The sequence below is a fragment of the Copadichromis virginalis genome, linkage group LG5 (genome assembly GCF_057382275.1).
Source record: "Copadichromis virginalis isolate Kocher_CV1m ecotype Utaka linkage group LG5, C_Virginalis_male_GT1.1, whole genome shotgun sequence".
Classification (NCBI taxonomy): domain Eukaryota; kingdom Metazoa; phylum Chordata; class Actinopteri; order Cichliformes; family Cichlidae; genus Copadichromis; species Copadichromis virginalis.
In genome coordinates this window covers 31,721,501-31,742,780 of record NC_140622.1, presented here as the reverse complement: position 1 = coordinate 31,742,780, position 21,280 = coordinate 31,721,501, and the positions used below count along the sequence as shown (strand labels likewise).

The 21,280-nt window shown below is 39.2% G+C and overlaps 1 protein-coding gene across 1 annotated transcript; it reads left to right on the top strand.

Annotated features, from left to right (window-relative positions):
- The first annotated feature begins 792 nt into the window (after nucleotides 1-792).
- LOC146710084 (protein SSUH2 homolog) lies at nucleotides 793-19,874 on the top strand. Its single transcript, XM_085457347.1, has 12 exons — nucleotides 793-924; nucleotides 4,017-4,097; nucleotides 4,173-4,248; nucleotides 4,332-4,461; nucleotides 5,149-5,209; nucleotides 6,037-6,158; nucleotides 7,165-7,227; nucleotides 7,316-7,395; nucleotides 9,232-9,324; nucleotides 9,466-9,571; nucleotides 10,612-10,719; nucleotides 17,724-19,874. The coding sequence occupies exons 1-12, from the start codon at nucleotides 912-914 to the stop codon at nucleotides 17,862-17,864; spliced, it is 1,074 nt and encodes a 357-aa protein (XP_085313473.1). The 5' UTR covers nucleotides 793-911; the 3' UTR covers nucleotides 17,865-19,874.
- Nucleotides 19,875-21,280: the final 1,406 nt, after the last annotated feature.

The window sequence follows — 21,280 nt, the reverse complement described above, 5'->3', positions numbered from 1 at the left end:
GCCACAAGATAACAAAGGCTCAACACTGCGCCCAGCATCCTGGAGCACTTCTGTTGTCTTTTGTACGTGTTTTGAGTTTTTATATGCTTCTGAGTTTTTATGTGCTTCGGAGTTTGTACGTGTTTTTACGTGTTTTGGAGTTTTTACGTGTTTTGGAGTTTGTACGTGTTTTGGAGTTTGTACATGCTTCAGAGTTCGTACGTGATTTGAAGTTTGTATGTGCTTTGTCTCTAGGGGCCACCGTAAATATACTTTTATTTATTCACTCCACATAAAATGTAATAAATAAATCATATAATACAAAAATCAACTATTCACATTTCAAGTTTTAACTATTTAAATTTTCAGCTTTTTCCTTTCACAAATTTAAAGTGAAAAGAACACAAAACACTGCAAACCACAACACAATTAAATATAAATTATAATATGAAAACTAAAAGAACATGCATATTCTCTGTCATATGGACCTGCATGAATAAACTTTCTCAATCCTTTATCATCTGCAACCGAAAATAGTTGTGGATGATTACTATACCTTTCTAATGTTGTTGTCCCTGCCTCTCTTTCTCTCTCTCTGGCTCTGTTCCTGTGCTACTGAGTGTAACTACCGCCCCTCCCCCCTCTGCCCAGCGTAAAGCACAAGGCTCGCGTGCAGAGTGAAGCGGAAAAAAAGTGCGAGAGAGAGGCTGAGAGAAAGAAAAAAAAAAACCCACGTGACGGCTCGCGATAAGGAGCCGGCTCGCGTCGTTCACGTCAAAGAGCCGGCTATAAGAGCCATTTCGTTCGCGAACGACCCATCACTATTGCGCGCTCCCGACGGAGGGGAAACGGGGGATAACTACTAAAACTCAGAGAGATTATAACGGATCAATAAAAATCAGCTGATAACAGCGTGATTGGTCTGCAGCAGAATGAACAGCGCAGGTAAGAATTGAAACACAGGACGGCAGACTTTAGGAACTATCACGAAACCGACCACCAAACGCCTCCGGGCCATTAAACGCGCAAGCTCGGCTTCTGATAGTCCACCTTCGTAAATGTGTTTCGATTACAATCTGCATTCTTAGACTCTTGAAATTTCTTAGTCCAACGTGTGCATTTTTTCTCTATTTGCTTACAGTTGTGCAGGAGAAAAAAGTACTTTTGTGAAAGAAAAATACTTTGACAGGACTGAAACGCTGTTTCTTCTATAAACACATTCAGTGCGAGAAGATTAAGAAGTCAGAATCACGTTAAACCTCAGCATTCACTAAACTGAATATATTTGCTGCTTTAATCTATTTCTGTTTTTTGTTTTTTAAGGAGTTTCAGTTGTTTTCTCTTTCGGACAGTAAACTCCAGATGAAACTCATTAACCCATCTGAACCTTATTTCCTGAAGAATTTAATGCAGATGTTCGCCTTTGTAGTAGCGACAGAAATTAAGTGAAATTGAAAAAAATAAAATAAAAAATCCGAATTAACAGGAACTTTCTGTTTTGTACATAGTGCAATTTGGGCAATAAGCAACAGGATTTTTTGTTTACATTTTTACAATCAAGTTGTTTCGCTAATTTCAGTTTTTTGTGTCTGTTTTTTTTTTTTTTCTTCAACTACTGAGCCCAGTCCTTCCTCGGTAATTGCTTGGGTGTCAGGTTAACATACTCATTCTTTTTTGAGATGCTAGAACAGCTGCAAGAGTAGTACAGAGAAAACTCCACAATCAGATGACCTCCCAGGAGCATGCACTGGGCTCAGGGAGGGGACACTGGAGGACACTGGGTGGGAAAACAGACACTCCGACAAATGACACAGGAAGCCAGAGATAATATATATATACACTGATGGGTGATAAGGGAAGTGGAAACACATAATTACATAGCAGGAACAAATTAGAACAAAACGGGATGCAAAGCTGGACACAGTGCACATGAAATAACAATTAACTAAATGAAAAACACGCAAGCTTGACATTGGCATAGAGATAAGCAAACCCAGGAACACACGACAGGCTGAAGAGACAAGGATGAAACAAATAGAAGAACATGGGAAGAAGTAAGGGAGACAAAAAAGAGACACAACTAAGACGCAGAGCGAGAGAAAGGGAGACACAGAGACAGATGTCAGTGATTTTGAATTTAAAAATGTGGTAGCTTATTGTAAACAAAATGGAAGTGGAGGGAAAATCTTGTGAGGTTCTCTGGTTTGATGGTTTAAAGTCATTAGTTTAATTGTCATGAAAGGTCGTGAGTAAAAACGAGAACCTGTGGTGGGGTTTCGGTTGCCTTTTTTTACCTTTTTTTTTGATGAATAATGTTTTTTTCTTAATATGGTCCTAATATTCCTTCATAGGGGTAAAGAGGGCTAATGTTGATGAGACTGTTAATTAAACTGAATACATATTATTCAGTTTTATTTATACAAAACCTAATCACAACAACAGTTAAGGTGCTCGAGGTGCTTTGTATTGGAAGGTAAAGATCCTACAATAATGCAGAGAAAACAAAAAACAACAATAACAACAATCAAACCACCTCCTATGAGCATACGCTTTGGTGATAATGGAAAGGAAAAACCTTTTAACTGGAAGGAACCCCCAGCAAAACCAGGCTCAGGGAGGGGCAGCTATCTGCCGTGACCGATTGGGGTGAGGGGGGGAAGACAGGACAAAGACATGCTATGGAAGAGAGCCAGTGACTAATTATAACTAATGAGTGGGGGGGGGGGAAATGGTGAGAGAAGAAGAAACACTCAGTGTATCATGGGAATCCCCCAGCAGCCTCGACCTTTTACAGCATAACTAAGGGATGTTTCAGGGTCCCCCGATTCAGCTCCAACTATATGCTTTATCAAAAAGAATCATTTTAAGCCCAATCTTAAAAGTAGAGATAGTGTCTGTCTCTGGAATGCAAACTGGGCGCTGGTTCCACAGGAGAGGGGCCTGAAAGCTGAAGTCTCTGCCTGTCATTCTACTTTTAAATATTCTAGGAACCACAAGTAAACCTGAAGTCTGAGCGCAAGTGGTGTAATGGGGTGATACCGTACTTTAAGGTCTTTCAGATAAGCTAGTCCAGCCTAGAAATAAAATTCAAATTTTATTTAAAATGTTATTTTTGTACAACTTAAAGAAACCCAGTTATAGCAGTGATTTCACTTCCCAGCAGAGAGACAGAGAGAGATCTCACAGTAGAGTACAGTACCACAGTGTGTATTTTCACTGTACTTATACAAAAGATATAACTGACCAATAAACGCTCTGCATGCCTCTAAATTGCAAAGCACATGTGGGTGCAGTTGTGTCCTGGGCACTGTATTCATGGTAAATAGGCTGGTTCCTAGCGCTTTTCTACTCTACCTGAGCACTTTGTAAAACTTTCCTCATTCACCCATTCACACCCGGAGGTGCTTTCTATCTAACATTTACACATGTTCATGCTCCAGTGGATACATCGGACACAAACCTGGGTTTAGTAGCCCAAGGATATTTGGCATGAGCACTGGAGCTCGAATCACTGATCGAATCACCAACCTTCCGATTAGTCTATGACATGCTCTACCTCATGAAGCCACCACTATATTCATCAGGTATTCATGAGACTTCGAGGTCCTAACATCCTATCCTAACTGGATAAAAAGGTGCTGGTTGATAAGCCAGGCTATACCAGTTAACTTTCTCTCCCTAAACCTATTCCGTCTTACCTTTCTTTAGCTGTTGAGAAGAAACCACACCACACTACCACAAAGATATTACGTGCTAATTAATAAGTTCCTCGGAAATATATATATATATATTTTTTTTTTAACTTTGAATAGATTTGGAATAGCTGTTTCCCTTTCAGTATTTATCCCAAGCTAACCAGCCACCAACTAGAGAGTGGAATCAGTTTCTTGCCAAGACAAAATGTCAGACCTCCTAAGCTGCCTGGTCAGAGCTTTGGTTTGCATCAAAAAGTAAACATGGAAAGCTGGAGACATGACTAGTTTTAATTTCACCCAGAAGATTGGTTTGAATTTTTTGTTTCTTGTTTTTCATTCCAGCTATGTATCCACCTGTCATGGCACCCCAAGCCAACATGTTTGGCAATGTCCCAGGCTATGAAGGCACTGTGCCAGGAGGAGGTAAGAAAAGCCCGGTTCACATAATTCCTCACATTAATCCTGTTGCTTGTACTTGAAAATTTGTCATTGATGCAGGAGGTTTCCTGCCCCCTCCCATGCCCACGGAGCCAGTAGCCCCACCCCAACCTGCCCCTGAAAATCCTGAATGGAGGTACGACATATTACCTGTGTTTCTGAGCTGCTCACCAACCAGTAGAATATTCTGGTTTAACACAGAGTTTGTGTGTATTGTAGCATCCCCTCTCTTTCTGAGGATGAGGCTCGTAAGGCATTCAAGGAATTTGTGTCGTCTCATTGCTGCTACAGTGACGCTCCGGTCACTCAGGGAGTCATCACCTCCATGGAGCCATTCAACACATTTAGGGTGATTAAATGTTCCCTATTTATAATGCTGTCAGCATCAGTGATGCTGCGGACTGAGTTACCTCCATATCTGCCTTTACTATCTTGATCAGTCTACTAAAGACGTCTGGTTTGAACTGCTTTTATTCAGTTTAAATGTTTTTTCCAAATATTTGACCAAAGGACATAATTGAATGATAATGAACTGTTGAAAAATTAACATGTGTAATGATTTTTTTTTTTCTCAGAAACCTGAGGGCTTTAAGTAAGTGTCCAAACCTACTGAAGCAGTAGTTTGCCAACCTCATGGCAGCAAATAATTGTGCAGTTTTGTGGGTTGGACAGTTTATTTCATTACAAATCTTCAGGGCTGTTGCACGTGGTCGAAAACTACACTGTAGATTAGTCTTACAGCAGGATTTGTTATGCAGTAATGCACACCACGCTGTTACTAGTAAGCTAACATCAGTTATTTCTACCTACAGTTTTATGCTAACGACAACCATTCATAATATTTTTTTGTTATAAAATATTTTCGCCCTAACTTGTTTCCCTCTTGTTTTTTTTTTTTTAATCTACATGTGCATTAATACAACTTCATCCTGATCCAGAAACACACTGAAGGCTCACAAAGTTCGTTGTACGTTGACAGGGGAATCTTATCATCACATCCAGTTTCTCTTGGTAAAGTCAGTTTTCTGTTCCTTAGTACCGTCTAGAGACGTTCACTGAGTCCAGGTCAACTGAGTGGGCCCAGAAACCATATGAAGGTAAAAACACATTTTCATTTTATTCAGTCCAGAACAATTTACAGGCAGTCGAGAAACGGGTAAAAAAAAATCCCTGAACTAAAAAGGAAACATGGGGAAAATCACAGCTAGTGGGGCGACTAAATGATAAATACACAAGATAACGAGGGAAGAGGAAACGAGAGGGAGATACAAAAACAAACTAATCACAGAAAACTGAACAAGGGAAAGAAACTAAATACCACAACTGTTCCACTATGGGGAACAGATACATGAATATAATTCCAAACAATACCAAGATTTACTAAAAAAAAAAACCTCAAAGTCACTTTCTAACAGACCCAGGACCATAACAGAAACTACATGGAAAAATGCCACTGCAAAATCTCCAGTGTTGAATTGACACTAGAAAGTGTCTATATAGGTCCACTCTTTTGAGTATTAAATGAACATTTTTGACAGTGTGATAGTTTTAACAGTAACCTAGTCAGTTTTAAAGGTTAGCAATGACTAACACTGAGCAGTGCTGATTTTCCAACACTGGAAAATAACTCAAAATGCTAGTAATAGTCCAGTGTTAGGAAATCAGCACTGCTCAACGTCATTGTTAATCTTTAAAACGGACTAGGTTACTGTTAAAAATATAACACTGTCAAAAATGTTTAACACTCAAAAGAGTGGACCCATATAGACACTTTCTAGTGTCAATTCAACACTGGAGAAACACACTTGCTTCTGCTTTCATTACAACGAATTCCTCTTTTGGACATCGTTGCCTAATCCTTACCTAAACATCAGTTTGTTTGTTTTTTACTGTCACTTGCTGTGAGCTCTTGTATAATTAATAGGTGAGCCTGCTGACTTTTACACCCAACCTGCTCCACAACCGTGGGAGGTCCAGGCCACGCCCCCCAATCTCTTCAGTGACCATAAAGTGAAGATCCGGGTGCCATTCACATCCTCTGTCAAGGTGACTGAATAACAGAAGCTATCTATCAAAGTGCTGGTTTTAGCTTTAAGAGGGCTGACACAACTTTCATTATGTAAATCGAATTCCCCCCCAATCACTGGACATGTATTAAGTACCACAGTAGCTTTGAAAACGTTTTTATGGTCTAAGGAATAGATTTCAGTGGTCCTTACATGAACTTAAGGAATTATCATGCTCCAAAGGTTTCATTGGGTTGCTAGTTGTCCATGGGATTTTTCTAGAGCTTTTTTTTTTTTTTTTTTTTTTTTTTTTTTAAATGCATTGAGCTGACTCAAGTAATGGTTGGATATATAGGCACAGTAAAGCTGGCAGGGAACCTTGAAAAGATGTAAGCAGCCCTTTGTGAATTAAAGCTGTCAAATCTGAAAATGTTCCATGGGTTTGACAGGGTCTTGAAAGGACCGGAGGTTGTTTCTTGGGTTACCGATAGTGTTCAAGGGTTCTCAATACAGCAGTTCTTCAAGACATTTCAGTAGTGTCATGATTGTATGTGAAAATGACCCAAATGCAGAGTCAAAGGTGAGGATTAATAAACAATCTTTTTTTTTTCCGGCAGTGTAGAACCCCAAGGCTAAATCAACAGAACAACGATGTGTGTTAGGGATCATTGTCCTGCTGGAGCGCTCAGCATTTCAATCATGTAGCTGTTGTTTTGAGATGAATTTGAAGAATTTGCTACGTCCACCATCTTTAACAGCTGGTACATTTAGGTTTGAATGCCTCACCTTTACTAATCCAAACATACTTCTTGTCATTGTGGCCACATAGCTCTTTTTCTTTTCTCATTTGACTATAAAAACCTTTTTCTGAGCACATGCAAACTCCTACCACAACTTTATTTGCAGTTTTGATTTAGCTTGATCTCTGATTAGAAGTTAAGCTGTTAACATGGAATGTGTGGGAAGGTTCTAAGGATCTAAGGAGAAGTGTCTGTCAGTGTGACAGTAATCTTATTATTAACTTTTTTGTGTGTGTGTGTTTTTAGGAATGCAACACCTGCCATGCAACAGGTGTAGAGCAATGCACTGAGTGCAATGGATGTGGAAAAGTAAGAAAATTCTCAACAATGCATAATAATTGCTGACAGGAGAAATCTGGTGGTAATGTTAAAAAAATGCTTATTTGTGTCTTTGTAGAAAGCTTGCTGGGTGTGTGATGGCACTGGAGTGAAGTTGGATGCGGCCTGCAGTCACTGCAATGGCACAGGCAAAGAAAGGTACTACTTTTTTCAGAACAAAACTATGCATACAACATTACCATAAATAAAAAGGCAATTATTACTTCAGAATATGAGTACATGTTTTTAGAGCAAATCAATCCAATGCAGTAAACTGGAGATTTTTTTAAAAAGGGACCAAAACAGCCAGGTTTTCTGTTTATGCATGCAAACCATTAATAATATATCTAGTTAGCCGTTCATTCATTCGGCATTCAAGTGCAATCATAACCAGACTTCCATTCTTTTTTCTTCTCTTTTTAAAATTTAGGTGATATAAATAACTGTGACTATAGATAAAACAGGGATGCTGAGTTTCTGTTAAGGTTGAGCCATATTTTCCTATCTGCAATAATAAGTGTATAAATTTATACGTGATTAAGAAAGCAAGAATATCAATATCAATGATACTACTTGGCCTAGCGTACTCCACAACAAGATAATTACAGACATTTCTGAGAATGAGAGCAGTGTGTCAGCCTCAAATGATGACTTCATACCTAAAAAGGGAGCTACAAGAGGGCAGACCAACAGCAAAACACCACACTTTTCAAAATATTCAAGAAAAACTGTTCCTGCTAAAAGTGGAAACAAGATGTTTGTTGAGTACAACAAAGCTGTGAAAGCACAAGTGGACGTGACATTAGCACTGGTCCCCCCCACACACACAACCACGAAAACAATTCTTGAAGCAGAGTCTGCTCCTGTGTGCAGAGCAGCTGCATCTTGTCTGCAGTGCAACCAGCAATAAAACCAAAAGAATCAACAACTGACTTTTTGATATCTAGCACTACAGACTTGCCTGATGAATACATGAGCAGAGATAGTCGCACCACAATCATCTGTGTCCTCTATCTGCATCCCGCAATAACTCAATTTTGATTTAAAAAAAATATATATATTTTTATTTTATTTTAAAAGACGTGAAGGATGGAATCTGTTAAATTATGTTCTGGAGGATGTGAAGATAAGCAGCAATATTAACAGAATAAGCGTACACATACTCAGAAAATAATAAATGAAATACAGAAATATTAGAATTTAAAAAAAATAAATAAATCTGATCTAAGGAAACAAGAATGGTCCAACCCTTCCCTGCCAGGTAAATCCAGGTAAATCTAGAAAAGCACCTCCCAAAGATGATTTTAGATTATTACAAAGCTGATTTCAATTCACATTTAAAAACTCTTATTCGATTCAGGCTTGGCTTTAGGAACAGTTGAGTCTTGAGGAAATGAGTTTTGGAATAAGAATTATTTGGATGATGTATGTTCATGGATGTATGATTCAAGACTGATGTTTGCTAATGACAGCTTATCGATACAAATGACGATGCAGAGGTGACTGACATCCTCTGTGACAATGCCTGCATTGCCGGGCCATATGGACTCTAAATCAACACCACAGAGCATCGGCGGCTGCTTTTCATCTCAATGGTGCCCCAATTAAGCAGTGAATTTAAACGCATTCATTTGATAGTTCAAAAATCAGATCACAGATTACATCCACAGCAGAATGGGCCAAGCGAAGAAGAAGCAGCCTAACATTAGTATGAAGACCGCCTCCAAAACCTGGACCTTGCTGAAATAAAACCTTGATAGGCCCGTTTGTTGAAATGCAATATGGAATTTCCATATGTGGTCACACCTGAAACAAGAACATTGAGACTGCTGCCAGCGAAAACCAACTGTTGGTGATCAAATACAGCAAAGCAGCATACTGGTTATGTGGCCAACCACCTAGAACAACCACCAACTAGGGCCTAAAGAAGATATTGATGTGACCACAAAAAAGAAAAACAAAAGGTTAATGTGTCACGTCTATGTTTGTGTTTAGTTGTAGTAAGTGTAACGGCAGAGGGAAAAAGGAGTGTCAAACCTGTAAAGGAAAACGCCAACTGCTGACCTACATCGAGCTCAAAGTGGAGTGGTGAGTACAAGTACTGAGCTGTTCCAACACTGGATTGCTGAATTATGTTTCTTAATTAACCTCGAAGAAACATCTTCAAGGTTTCTTGAAGATGTTGTGATTTGGTACATATATATGAATATAGTTATTGTGTGTATTTAGGAAAAACAATGTGGAAGACCACGTGGTGGAGCATAACTCTGGTTTAAAGACTGATAAGCTGTGCTCAGTGAATGGGAAGGAGCTGTTCAAGAACAGCCAGAACTTGGTATGCACACACACCCACACGCACACACACACACACACACTCGTCTGTGTGTATTTATATCCTTGTGGAGACATCTCATTGACATAATGCTTTCCCTAGCCGCTTACCCTAACCATCAAAAATGATTGCCTAACCCTGACCCTGACCCTTCCCCTAAACCTAACCTAATTGTAACCCTGACACTAAAACCACATTTTGAGTCTCAAAAATGCCTTCAAACAAGGGCTGTATACAGGGAGTGCATAATTATTAGGCAAGTTGTATTTTTGAGGAATAATTTTATTATTGAACAACAACCATGTTCTCAATGAACCCAAAAAACTCATTAATATCAAAGCTGAATGTTTTTGGAAGTAGTTTTTAGTTTGTTTTTAGTTTTAGCTATTTTAGGGGGATATCTGTGTGTGCAGGTGACTATTACTGTGCATAATTATTAGGCAACTCAACAAAAAACAAATATATACCCATTTCAATTATTTATTTTTACCAGTGAAACCAATATAACATCTCCACATTCACAAATATACATAGGGTGTTGATGTCATTAGACCACACCCCTTCTCATTACAGAGATGCACATCACCTAATATGCTTAATTGGTAGTAGGCTTTCGAGCCTATACAGCTTGGAGTAAGACAACATGCATGGAGAGGATGATGTGGACAAAATACTCATTTGCCTAATAATTCTGCTCTCCCTGTAGTGTAGTATAGTAAACTACCAGTTTTTGGTCCCCATGAAAACCACAGACACACACACACACAGCTAATGTAGCTTCACACTTTTCAGTTCAGTTATTTCATACCAAAATATACACAATAAACTACATCACAGTAATTTCTACACAATAGTTTAGAATGCTGTATTCCAAATTTCGCATTTTAAAGATGAACTAATCTTCATAAGTAAAACATAATGCCACAGCAGGGGCTCACTTCAGCCAGATGTAGTTTAGGTAAACATAAACGTAAGAAGTAAAAGACATTGCTGGGGTTAGCTGTGTGTATATTGCATGTTAATTTCTCTCTTTTATCTCTCAGGTTTACCCGCTGTTTGGGTTTCCAAACCCAGGAGTCTCTCAGGCCTCTGACCGTCTGATCAAAGAACATCAAACGAAGTATGGCCAAACCTCCAGGATTCTGCAGCAGGTAGGCCGACACACAGCTCAAGAGAAAAACAAAAGGTCTATTCTAGTGTGCCTGTGTTGCTCTGCAATTTTGCCACCAAAATGCTTGTTGGTGGGGAGTTTCTCTCTTTATGTTGATTCATACACTCCCAGTCAGTTGCAACAAAACAGGAACTACACAATTCTGGAAGTAACCAGAAATGTGTAGAAGAAACAAAAGCACCAAATGGGCCAATCACAGTGTCATGAGTGTGATGAGACACATACATTTACAATTCCAGGAAAGGTTGTGGTGTAATTTACAATGTGGGGTTTTAGAGGGGTTTGTTCTTATGACACAAGAAACGTTTTCAAAGACCTTCAGAGTGCAATGTTTAATTAAAATGAAATATTCCAAAGTTAAAACAATACTATGTAAAGTATCAGCGAGATTTTGTGAAATTAGTCCACATGTCATAAGGAGATATACAGTTTGATGGCCACATGTAGTGTTCTGTGGTGCGTCGTGACTGAAGGTGTCTTGAAATGAATGAATACATTTTTGAGAACACACTAATAAAAAAAAAAACCTTGACCTTGCAAAAGACAACTAGTCGCTATTTCTGAACAGTATATAGTTATCCACTAGGGGTGCAACGATATTCGTATTGATATTGAACCGTTCGATACAGTGCTTTCGGTTCGGTACGCATATGTATCGAACAATACAACATTTGTAATTTATTTTATCAACTTTCCTTCTGACGATGCTGTCTGTGTTGAGCGCTCAGTGAATCTGCGTTCGACTACTCCGCCTAGGCTGCACTGTCGAGCGCAGATCCACTGAGCACTCAACACAGACAGCATAGTCAGAAGGAAGAGCGCAGGGCAAGCTAGCAAGACAGAAGTTAAGCTCTCCTTGCAACATGGACCTCCCCCACCCTCATTCAGATCTGGCGTTTGGAATTATTTTGGTTTTCATGTGACGTATGACCCTGAAGGTAAGCGAGTCATGGACTAAAGTAAAACAGTATGTTGGATGTGCCATGCAATGCTCAATTACATGGGTGGGAACTAGTGTGTTAGCGCAGTTAGCTCGTTAACGTGTTGGCCGTGGCCGTCTAGCCCCATGCACGAGGCGATCGGCGGTAGCTCGTTAACGGAGATTTGCCATGTTGTGGCGTTAAGGTCATTTCAACGAGATTAACCTGAAAGCACTAGTGGGAACACAACGAATATGACTGCACATTTACGCCGACATCATCCTAGTGCAAAGACAAAAACAACAAGTCATTTAGACAGCTGTTAGCACATGATTCTCCTTATGCTGCTGAGAATATAGCCCAGAAGAAGCGGATAGTATAGCTTTTATTTTGGAAAGAGACATTTCTCTGTAATAAACTCTCTTTTCCAAAGATGAGTGATTCCTCAATCAGATACAGGGCTCGCAAAATCGCTAGCCCGACGTCCTGGGGCTAGCGATTTTTTTCAGACGGGCTACCAAAATCTATCTCTGCCCTGCCCGTCGGGCTATTGTAGGAAGGAAAAATATATGTCAATGCTTTTGCATTCTTTCAGAAATGTAGCTGGGTAATTATGTCATTGGCATCGGTGAGCCACTGTCAATATGTGACATATTGAAATCGCGTTTGAATTTGCGCTTGTTTTTTTGCTTTCACTTTGCAATCGTGCGAACTGTGTATAGAGAGCGACAGCACTGATCTGTGAGTGATGATAATTTGTGCACCAATTCCTCTGACATCGTCTTATCAATCGTTAGCTTACTATGCAAACATGACAAGTGAAATCTCCCGCAGCTTAAACATGTGAGAGGTTGATCGCGCAGAGAATCGCTGAGCGTTATGTGAGTGCGTGTGTAAAAGCAGCAGGATATATATTTTAGTTCTGCTGAGCCAAATAAGACAGGTCAGGGTGAAGAAGTGACAGCCAAAGAAAAGCTTACCACAAAACGGAGAAGTTATGACAAATGAGACTATAAGGCAAAAAGAAAGTGCAGCTTTATGGTTTCATGGACAAAAGAATTTCTGTGGCTGCAATATGACGAGCTAAATAACCAGGGCTGCACATAAGTGGTCCGCAGGTGCGCATTCGCTGTCAAAATAAAAAACACGCACAAGGGTTAGGGTTAAATTTAAAAACTGTACTTTTGAGTTAAAATATATATTTATAATTTTAATAAATGACAAATTAAAAAGGCATGAACATTTTTTTTGTATCGAAAAAATATCGAACCGTGACACCAAAGTATCGAACCGAACCGTGAATTTTGTGTATCGTTGCATCCCTAATATCCACCTACCCAAAGGAATTGTTTGTCTGTTAGCAGTGTAGTGTTAACAATTTTCAAGATATCATTTTCAAATTGATGGTGATGATGTTGTGATGGTAGATGCCAAGGACAGCTCGAGCTGATTTAATTTTGGTGAAAATCAGGTCGAGGGTCACATAAAATATGTAAATCAGCAAAAACATATATAACCCACCCAAGTTTTTATGGATCATCTTCAAACTTCACAATAATATAAAAGGCTTTTGGGGGGGGGGGCACGAGTATCTTGGTTGACTAAACATTTGGCCTTGACCTTTATTGTTAGCACCCAATGTCAAAGTTGATCTTGAAAAACGATTTCAAAAAACCATATCAAGTAATACATCAGGGGATGGAAACAACATAAAAAAAAAAAAAAGGAGTACAATTCACAAAGAACATAAATTCAAGGATTTTGTTCTATTTAAGCTAGACTATCTACTGGGGATGGACCGATCCAATATTACATATCGGTAATAAAAAAATGTAATCAATCCATTAAATATCACGAAAGCGCCTCAAAGAAAAACTTGCGCCATGGCGTAACTCAACTCATAACCGTAGCACGTCGGAGCAGTATGCGTCATGTGATAGAGCGGCTGTGGCGTGCGAGACCTCTCGGTGGTCTGGTTGAGCACTTGGCGTCTCGCTACCAAACCGGCATTTCATCTCCAAGAAAGTTATCCCAGAGAGAAGAAGTGTGTAAGTTAATGTCTGAATGTTTGTAAAGCATTCCCACGTTAAGCATAACAACCGATATATGGAGCGACTGCCTCTTCTCTCTCTCTCCCTCTCCTGTTGCTACTTCAATCATGAAACTGATCGGCTGATCGGCTTTTCTGTCGCAAGTCCCGTCTCCCTTGTTTGTTTTTGGCCCACTTTGCACCAGAAAAAGGAAACCAGCGGCTAAACAACAGCAGCACGTTTGAGCTTATAAGCTGTTGTTAGAATGTTGTACTGTTTATAAGGTTGGGGAAACCTGCAGTCAGCTGAGCCTGAAGAAGTCACTTGGATGAGTGACGAAACGTTTCTCCCACAAAACGCTACGTCCAGATGAACAGAATCAACTTATGGAGATTAATATTACTTTCTAGACCAGGATCCTTTTCTACGTAGCTGACGGCTGGTAACTGTGCAGGGGCGGGTCTAGCAAAGTTTAGCCAGGGGGCAGGTAGGGCATTAACAGGGAAAAGGGGGCACAAAGACATGCTTTTCCATCTTATTCTCATTTAAAATGTCGAGCTTTTAATACATAATTATCTGAATCTTACACCCAAAGTTTTCATCTGATGTAAATGTATAGAAATCCATTATTGTATATAGGAACTATTAAGTCAAATTTATAAGCTACAGTACTTTTTCCTTTGGAAAGGTACCATCTGTGCAGTCTGCAATTCTGTTGAAGAAAGATGTTGAATCTATTTAATTATTGTAGAAAAATAATTGATTTCTGTGCATTTTGTTTTTTTGTTTTTTTTTTTACACGTGCATTAAATTAAATTACGTCGATTAAGCATCACGAGGCGGAGGGTGGGGAGTGGTTCCCTATTTATATTGCTGGGAGTTTGCAACCCTATTAGTTAGGTTGCTTAATATTTCCACTAAGTACTCTTTAAAATACCAGAATAGGGAGGATGGTGTAGGTTTAAGTTTATTAGATTGATCAGTATTGCTGAACTAGTGATGTGCGGATCGATCCTGAAATATCGATTCCTCCGATACATAATCATTTATGTTCTAGAATCAATTCTCACATTAAAATATCGATATTTTAGTAATTTAGGGTAAATTTGTAGTTTATCATTAACAGGAACACAGTGGAAAGAAACTATAACATTCAGATCTTGTCTACATTCAAAGGAACTACTTCCTCTTTCATAGTCATGTGCGAAATACGGCTGTATAAATGTCTCGCAGCCCCTTGGCGTGCGCACTCACAACAATGGCTGAGCGTAATTGTGCGGACGTATTTTACCTCCACAAACAGCTGAGACATGGTTTGTGATACATGTGGCAAAAAAGTGCTCCAAGAGTGAGGTATTGTGGCCATACTTGAGACCTCAGAATTAGGGAGACATTCAAAATACATTTTACAGTGTTTATTCATCGGATAAAATGCATTAAATGTCACCTTTATTATTGGCCGGCCCGGAAACAGCGAGGGTGTCCAAATTCAGAAGCTGCTTCCACCTGAGGACCCGGCCTTCGTGGTCTAAAGAAAGCCGGGTAGTACGTCACGAGCTCCCTCGGTGAAGTGAAACTCTGCCGTCTGCTCCTTGCTATCTAAAATATAACAGGGCGCTGGCGTAAACTCTCGACCGTCTCACACTTTGTTTAATTAGTTTTCTGTTTAACGTTTATTCAGCTGTGTAAAAACCCTCCCGAGGGATTAATTAAGTTAAATTTAATTTAATCTAATCTAATAACTTTAATCTCAGCCAAACTGATTTGCTCATGAACAAATAAAACACTGAAAAAGCCAAACAATAACATTTTTAAGTTATCAAAGTGACTTATATATCATGTTTAACCCGAGTAATGAAAGACCGCAGGGGTTTGAAGACGATGTGTCGGTCGGTTCAGATATTTGAAGTTTACACAGCTACATTCTCACCTGAAAATATGTTAAAAGTTTTTTTGCGACCCAGAAAGAGAAATAAGAGTGTTACGACCCCCTCTGCTAGGCGTCAGGGAGGGAGTAACATACACGAGACCCCCAACACAAAACTGAGTAAAGCAAAAGGTTTTAATTACAAACTTTAAACAGAAAACCGACAGGGCTGTGCAACAGACCACTGGGCAGACAATTATTACATAAAGAAAGAACAGTCACGAGTTAGTTAAAGGATAACTAAGGCAGGCTGGCCGCACACAAAATAAAAGCTAGGGTTTTAACTAAGGCAAGCCAGCTTCACAAAATCCTACTCACAGCCCGCTAGCAGCTCAAAACTCTAATCAGGCTAAGTTTAAAGCATGCACCAAGGTTCGACAAAGTTCAGCAATATGAATAAGTTCAAAAAAGATCGACGAGGGAGGCACGAAGGGCAAACTGCATGTTCAGTCCTAAGCAGCAGCCACTGAGTGAAGGACCTCCAGCCTTTTGTAGCCACAGGTGGGTACGATCAGCCACTGATTGCCTCTTGGAGCATCATGGGATCCCGGGGCAGCCAATCGTCCGTGTGGTCTGGCACACTTCATTCTGCATAAGAGAGGGTTGGCACGGGTCTCCCAGTAACCAATCACACACAAGTCCTGGAACACATTGATTTACCTAGAGGAAGGTGGGGCCACCTGAGGCCGGAGGCCGTAACAAGAGTAATATTAAAACTAAGTCGCTGCCGCCATTGTTGGAAACTGGAATTGGCTGGGCCGCGCTATAAATTCTGCGATATGGTTTTTCAATTTTGTTGTCCGGGTGGAAAATCGGGAGAAATTCGGGAGAATGGTGGCTCCGGGAGATTTTCAGGAGGGGCACTGAAATTCGGGATTCTCCTGGAAAAATCAGGAGGGTTGGCATGTATGGTTGTGGCAACATCACTAACCTTGTCAAACACCTCAGAGTAAATCATATCACAGAATAGCGTATGTTGAGGCGAACTGAAGAGGAGGAGAGGGACAGGTGACGTCTCTCACGGAGTCCTTTAGTGCTGCAGGCAGGCAAGGTGTTCAAATAGCGCACAACTTCAGTTTTTTTATTTCTATATGATGAACTCTGCATTACTAAGTGATAAGAACAAGAAATCTGATGTCCTGTAATCATTATGACGCTATAATTTGAGATACAATAAATAAAATACGTTTTTGTACAAAGTATCGGTATCGGATCAGTATCGTCGATACCACCCTGACGATTACTTGGTATCGGATCGGAAAGGAAATCAGTGGTATCGCACATCACTATGCTGAACTATGAAATATTTTGGGTGCAGTGTATTTTTTGCATACAGGTATAACAGAATAGCTTTAGTTTTTTTTTTGTTTAAACTTGAGTATGAACTTATACAAAATGCAGCAAAATATTTAAAAAACAGTTTTATTGATTAAAAAATACACTATATTGGATTCATATCAGCAGATATCCAAATTTATGATATCGGTATCGGATATAAAAAAGTGGTATAGTGCCATTTTTACTATCTGCTGATGTTTTTGTGGTACAGCTTGTGATATTTGCTCAATTAAACATGAAAGTTAAATGGAAATAATCACAAAAATGAAGAAAATCATAATCATTTAATGTTAAAAAGGATTCAGTTTTATTTTAGCATTGTTGTGAAAGATAACTATATACTATTTAGAAATTTTCACTTTCTGTCTTTTGAAATGGGAAGTTTTTTTTATTAGTTTGCTTTCATATATAGGACTTTGTAGTAGTCTTGCACTTTTTTCAAATTTTAAATATTTAGATATTTATTTTTACATATTTGAACATATTTTAAAAACATATTTTAAAATATTAGGCTTTTATCTTTAATAGTCTTTGAGATAGTCATGTTCAATCATTGCCACAAATTTCAGCTTGTGACAAATGAGTCACAGCAATCATTATTAATATTTAATAATGATCTACCATTTAATGTTTATGCGAATCAGAGACGGTCAAGACGTACGACAGAATGAGGCTGATGTGTTTCCTTTCCTCCAGCTTTTAGTCTATGCTAAGCTAAGCTAATGCTTTCCTACTCAAGCTGACACGCACCTCTATCTCTCTCTTTCAGAGGCAGACGGTCGAGCTGATCCCCATCACCAGGGTGAACTACGAGTGGAAAGACAACACCCACGCCTACTATGTGTACGGCAACGAACACAAAGTCAATGCTGACGACTATCCAGCAACCTGCTGCTGCGTCATCCTGTAGACTGTTCTCTTCTTTTAACATCAGCGCATGAAATGTTTATTAAAATAATTGTTTTCATTTGATTTATGAAAGCCAAAACAGCATCCCACATCATACCAAAGTAAACATGGTGGTGGGAGTGAATTAAATTAAGGATTTGAAGTAGCTTAGTCAAAGTCCAGACTGAAATTCATTTCAGATGCTTTGGCATAGTCTTAAATATGCCAAAATCACGAGTTAGAATCTCAGTGGTCAGGGGTCACGCTTTCTGAAAATCTTTGTCTACAGTCGCCAGTATTTTAGCATGCCATGTCCCCCTCTGGACTTTTTTATTCTTTTCTTTTTCATGTTCATTGAAGCATATCATACAGTGTCTGTTGCATTTGCTAAACATCCTACATATGTAAAAGAAACGAGGATCAATATAAAGGTTAATTATTGCTTAGCTCTAAGTCTCTATGAAAAGCTTCTATATTTGCTTTTTTATTCACATGTTTTTCTGACAGTCTGTCTTGTATTTAAATGCATTCTGGGAGAAGGAAGGAAGGAAGGAAGGAAGGAAGGAAGGAAGGAAGGAAGGAAAAGGGCTCAGTTCATATGGCCTGAAGCGAGTTGGTGACTGAATGACATATTAGTAGCTCGACTCCGTTTTCTGCTCACCTCACTTTAGCAGACCAATATGGGGTCCGCATTACAGCTACGCCAATCCGTCTGTCAATCTGCCACAGTGTCTTATTTATCTACTGTGAAAAAGACAATGAGATACTTGAACTCCTCCACTTAAGGCAGCAACCCTGAGTTCACCATGCACTCCTTCCTTCTATAAAAAATATCTGATGTGAATTTTGGGGGGGTTGTAGGCGCACCTTATCAGCATTTGAAAATTGTAAAATATGAAAGATTTCAAACATTACAGTTTTATAATCAACTGTAATCAGTTAATTAAATGATTGAATGTGTCCATAAGTATTTTCCAGGTGCACATCTGACAATAGGAGTCACAGTAAGACCCCTCACATCTTTAGCTTACATAATTGCAACCATAGACTGTATATAAAAGCTCATGCTAAATAGCTTTTTAAACTCTTCCAGTTGCTAAATGTAGTCCAGATGTAAAGACATGTATAAGAAAATGCCCGTTAGCTGCCTTTCTCTGTCAGCTCAGTAGACTTTTATGATGGAGTTAAGTTTAATCTCTGGTCTTACTGAGTACAGCATGATGTTGCATTGGTAATTATAGACACCACTACTGTCAGAAAGGAGGATAAAACACGATATACCTCAAGCCAGTGTGTGATGTGTCTCCTTTCTCACATCAGGTATTAAAACACCAAGACAGCAGCAGTCATAATCATCAACTTAAGGCTTTGAGTCTTCACATTGGAACTTCACTAATCAATGCAGAACATTGACTATATCCATCTATTATATATCGTATGTCTGCAAAAACTAAAGAAATACACAAAACCACACAACCCTTTAGACTGCCTTTCTTCAAGACTGCAAAAATCCTGTAGGAGGCAGTATCCGACTCAGAGGGTCTGCTCTCTGCTGGCTGTTACTTATCTATGATATTCAGGATGAAATTATTTCTGTTTAAAATAGTCTACTGTTAATGTTTAATCAGTCATAAAAATATTTTTATGTGCATTTATTTTTTTATGTGCATTTACTTAAATATGTATTCTGTTAACCATTTGAAGATTTTAGTTTTGTTTTTAGTTAAACAGGTTACACAGTTCTTATTTTGATAATATAACCAACAACTTTTCTGTTTTATAATTTTGTTTCTTCTGAATGTAACCCCTAATGCCAGATTGTTCTAGAAAAATATGCATTTAAAATATGGACATAACCATTTAGTAAGTGGAATGCTCTTTTATCTGCATAGCCTGCCTTACCTTCATACAGGTACATTTTTGCTCATAACCTGGTGGGCCTGATCATGTTATTACATGTTATGATGTGTTATTACTGTGGTTTATTAATGATATGTTAATCCTTAAACTGAAAAATAAACTCTGAGACTCATCTGCTTCTTTCCCATATTTCCACCAAGCTGGGGATGCATAAAAATGATGATAAACAGAAAGAAGTGAAGATTTTGTAATATGTGATCCTTTTGTCCCTCTGTGGGGGGTTACTCCCACTAGGTTTATATCTGGGACTCTCCACCATTTGACCTTAGAACTGAAGAAGCTTCTCGGATGAGAGGTGAAACATCTTCAAGTAACTTAAAGAAGTCCAGACGCTTTTCTTTGCAAGCTCCTTTGACTATTAGGCAAGTTGTATTTTTGAGGAATAATTTTATTATTGAACAACAACCATGTTCTCAATGAACCCAAAAAACTCATTAATATCAAAGCTGAATGTTTCTGGAAGTAGTTTTTAGTTTGTTTTTAGTTTTAGCTATTTTAGGGGGATATCTGTGTGTGCAGGTGACTATTACTGTGCATAATTATTAGGCAACTTAACAAAAAACAAATATATACCCATTTCAATTATTTATTTTTACCAGTGAAACCAATATAACATCTCCACATTCACAAATATACATTTCTGACATTCAAAAACAAAACAAAAACAAATCAGCGACCAATATAGCCACCTTTCTTTGCAAGGACACTCAAAAGCCTGCCATCCATGGATTCTGTCAGTGTTTTGATCTGTTCACCATCAACATTGCGTGCAGCAGCAACCACAGCCTCCCAGACACTGTTCAGAGAGGTGTACTGTTTTCCCTCCTTGTAAATCTCACATTTGATGATGGACCACAGGTTCTCAATGGGGTTCAGATCAGGTGAACAAGGAGGCCATGTCATTAGTTTTTCTTCTTTTATACCCTTTCTTGCCAGCCACGCTGTGGAGTACTTGGACGCGTGTGATGGAGCATTGTCCTGCATGAAAATCATGTTTTTCTTGAAGGATGCAGACTTCTTCCTGTACCACTGCTTGAAGAAGGTGTCTTCCAGAAAATGGCAGTAGGACTGGGAGTTGAGCTTGACTCCATCCTCAACCCGAAAAGGCCCCACAAGCTCATCTTTGATGATACCAGCCCAAACCAGTACTCCACCTCCACCTTGCTGGCGTCTGAGTCGGACTGGAGCTCTCTGCCCTTTACCAATCCAGCCACGGGCCCATCTATCTGGCCCATCAAGACTCACTCTCATTTCATCAGTCCATAAAACCTTAGAAAAACCAGTCTTGAGATATTTCTTGGCCCAGTCTTGACGTTTCAGCTTGTGTGTCTTGTTCAGTGGTGGTCGTCTTTCAGCCTTTCTTACCTTGGCCATGTCTCTGAGTATTGCACACCTTGTGCTTTTGGGCACTCCAGTGATGTTGCAGCTCTGAAATATGGCCAAACTGGTGGCAAGTGGCATCTTGGCAGCTGCACGCTTGACTTTTCTCAGTTCATGGGCAGTTATTTTGCGCCTTGG

What these genes read in the sequence shown, in the direction of transcription:
- LOC146710084 (XM_085457347.1), top strand. An exon ending in CATTCACATCCTCTGTCAAG is followed by an intron (nt 6,159 to 7,164) that starts GTGACTGAATAA and finishes GTGTGTTTTTAG; the next exon opens with GAATGCAACACCTGCCATGC. An exon ending in AATGGCACAGGCAAAGAAAG is followed by an intron (nt 7,396 to 9,231) that starts GTACTACTTTTT and finishes GTTTGTGTTTAG; the next exon opens with TTGTAGTAAGTGTAACGGCA.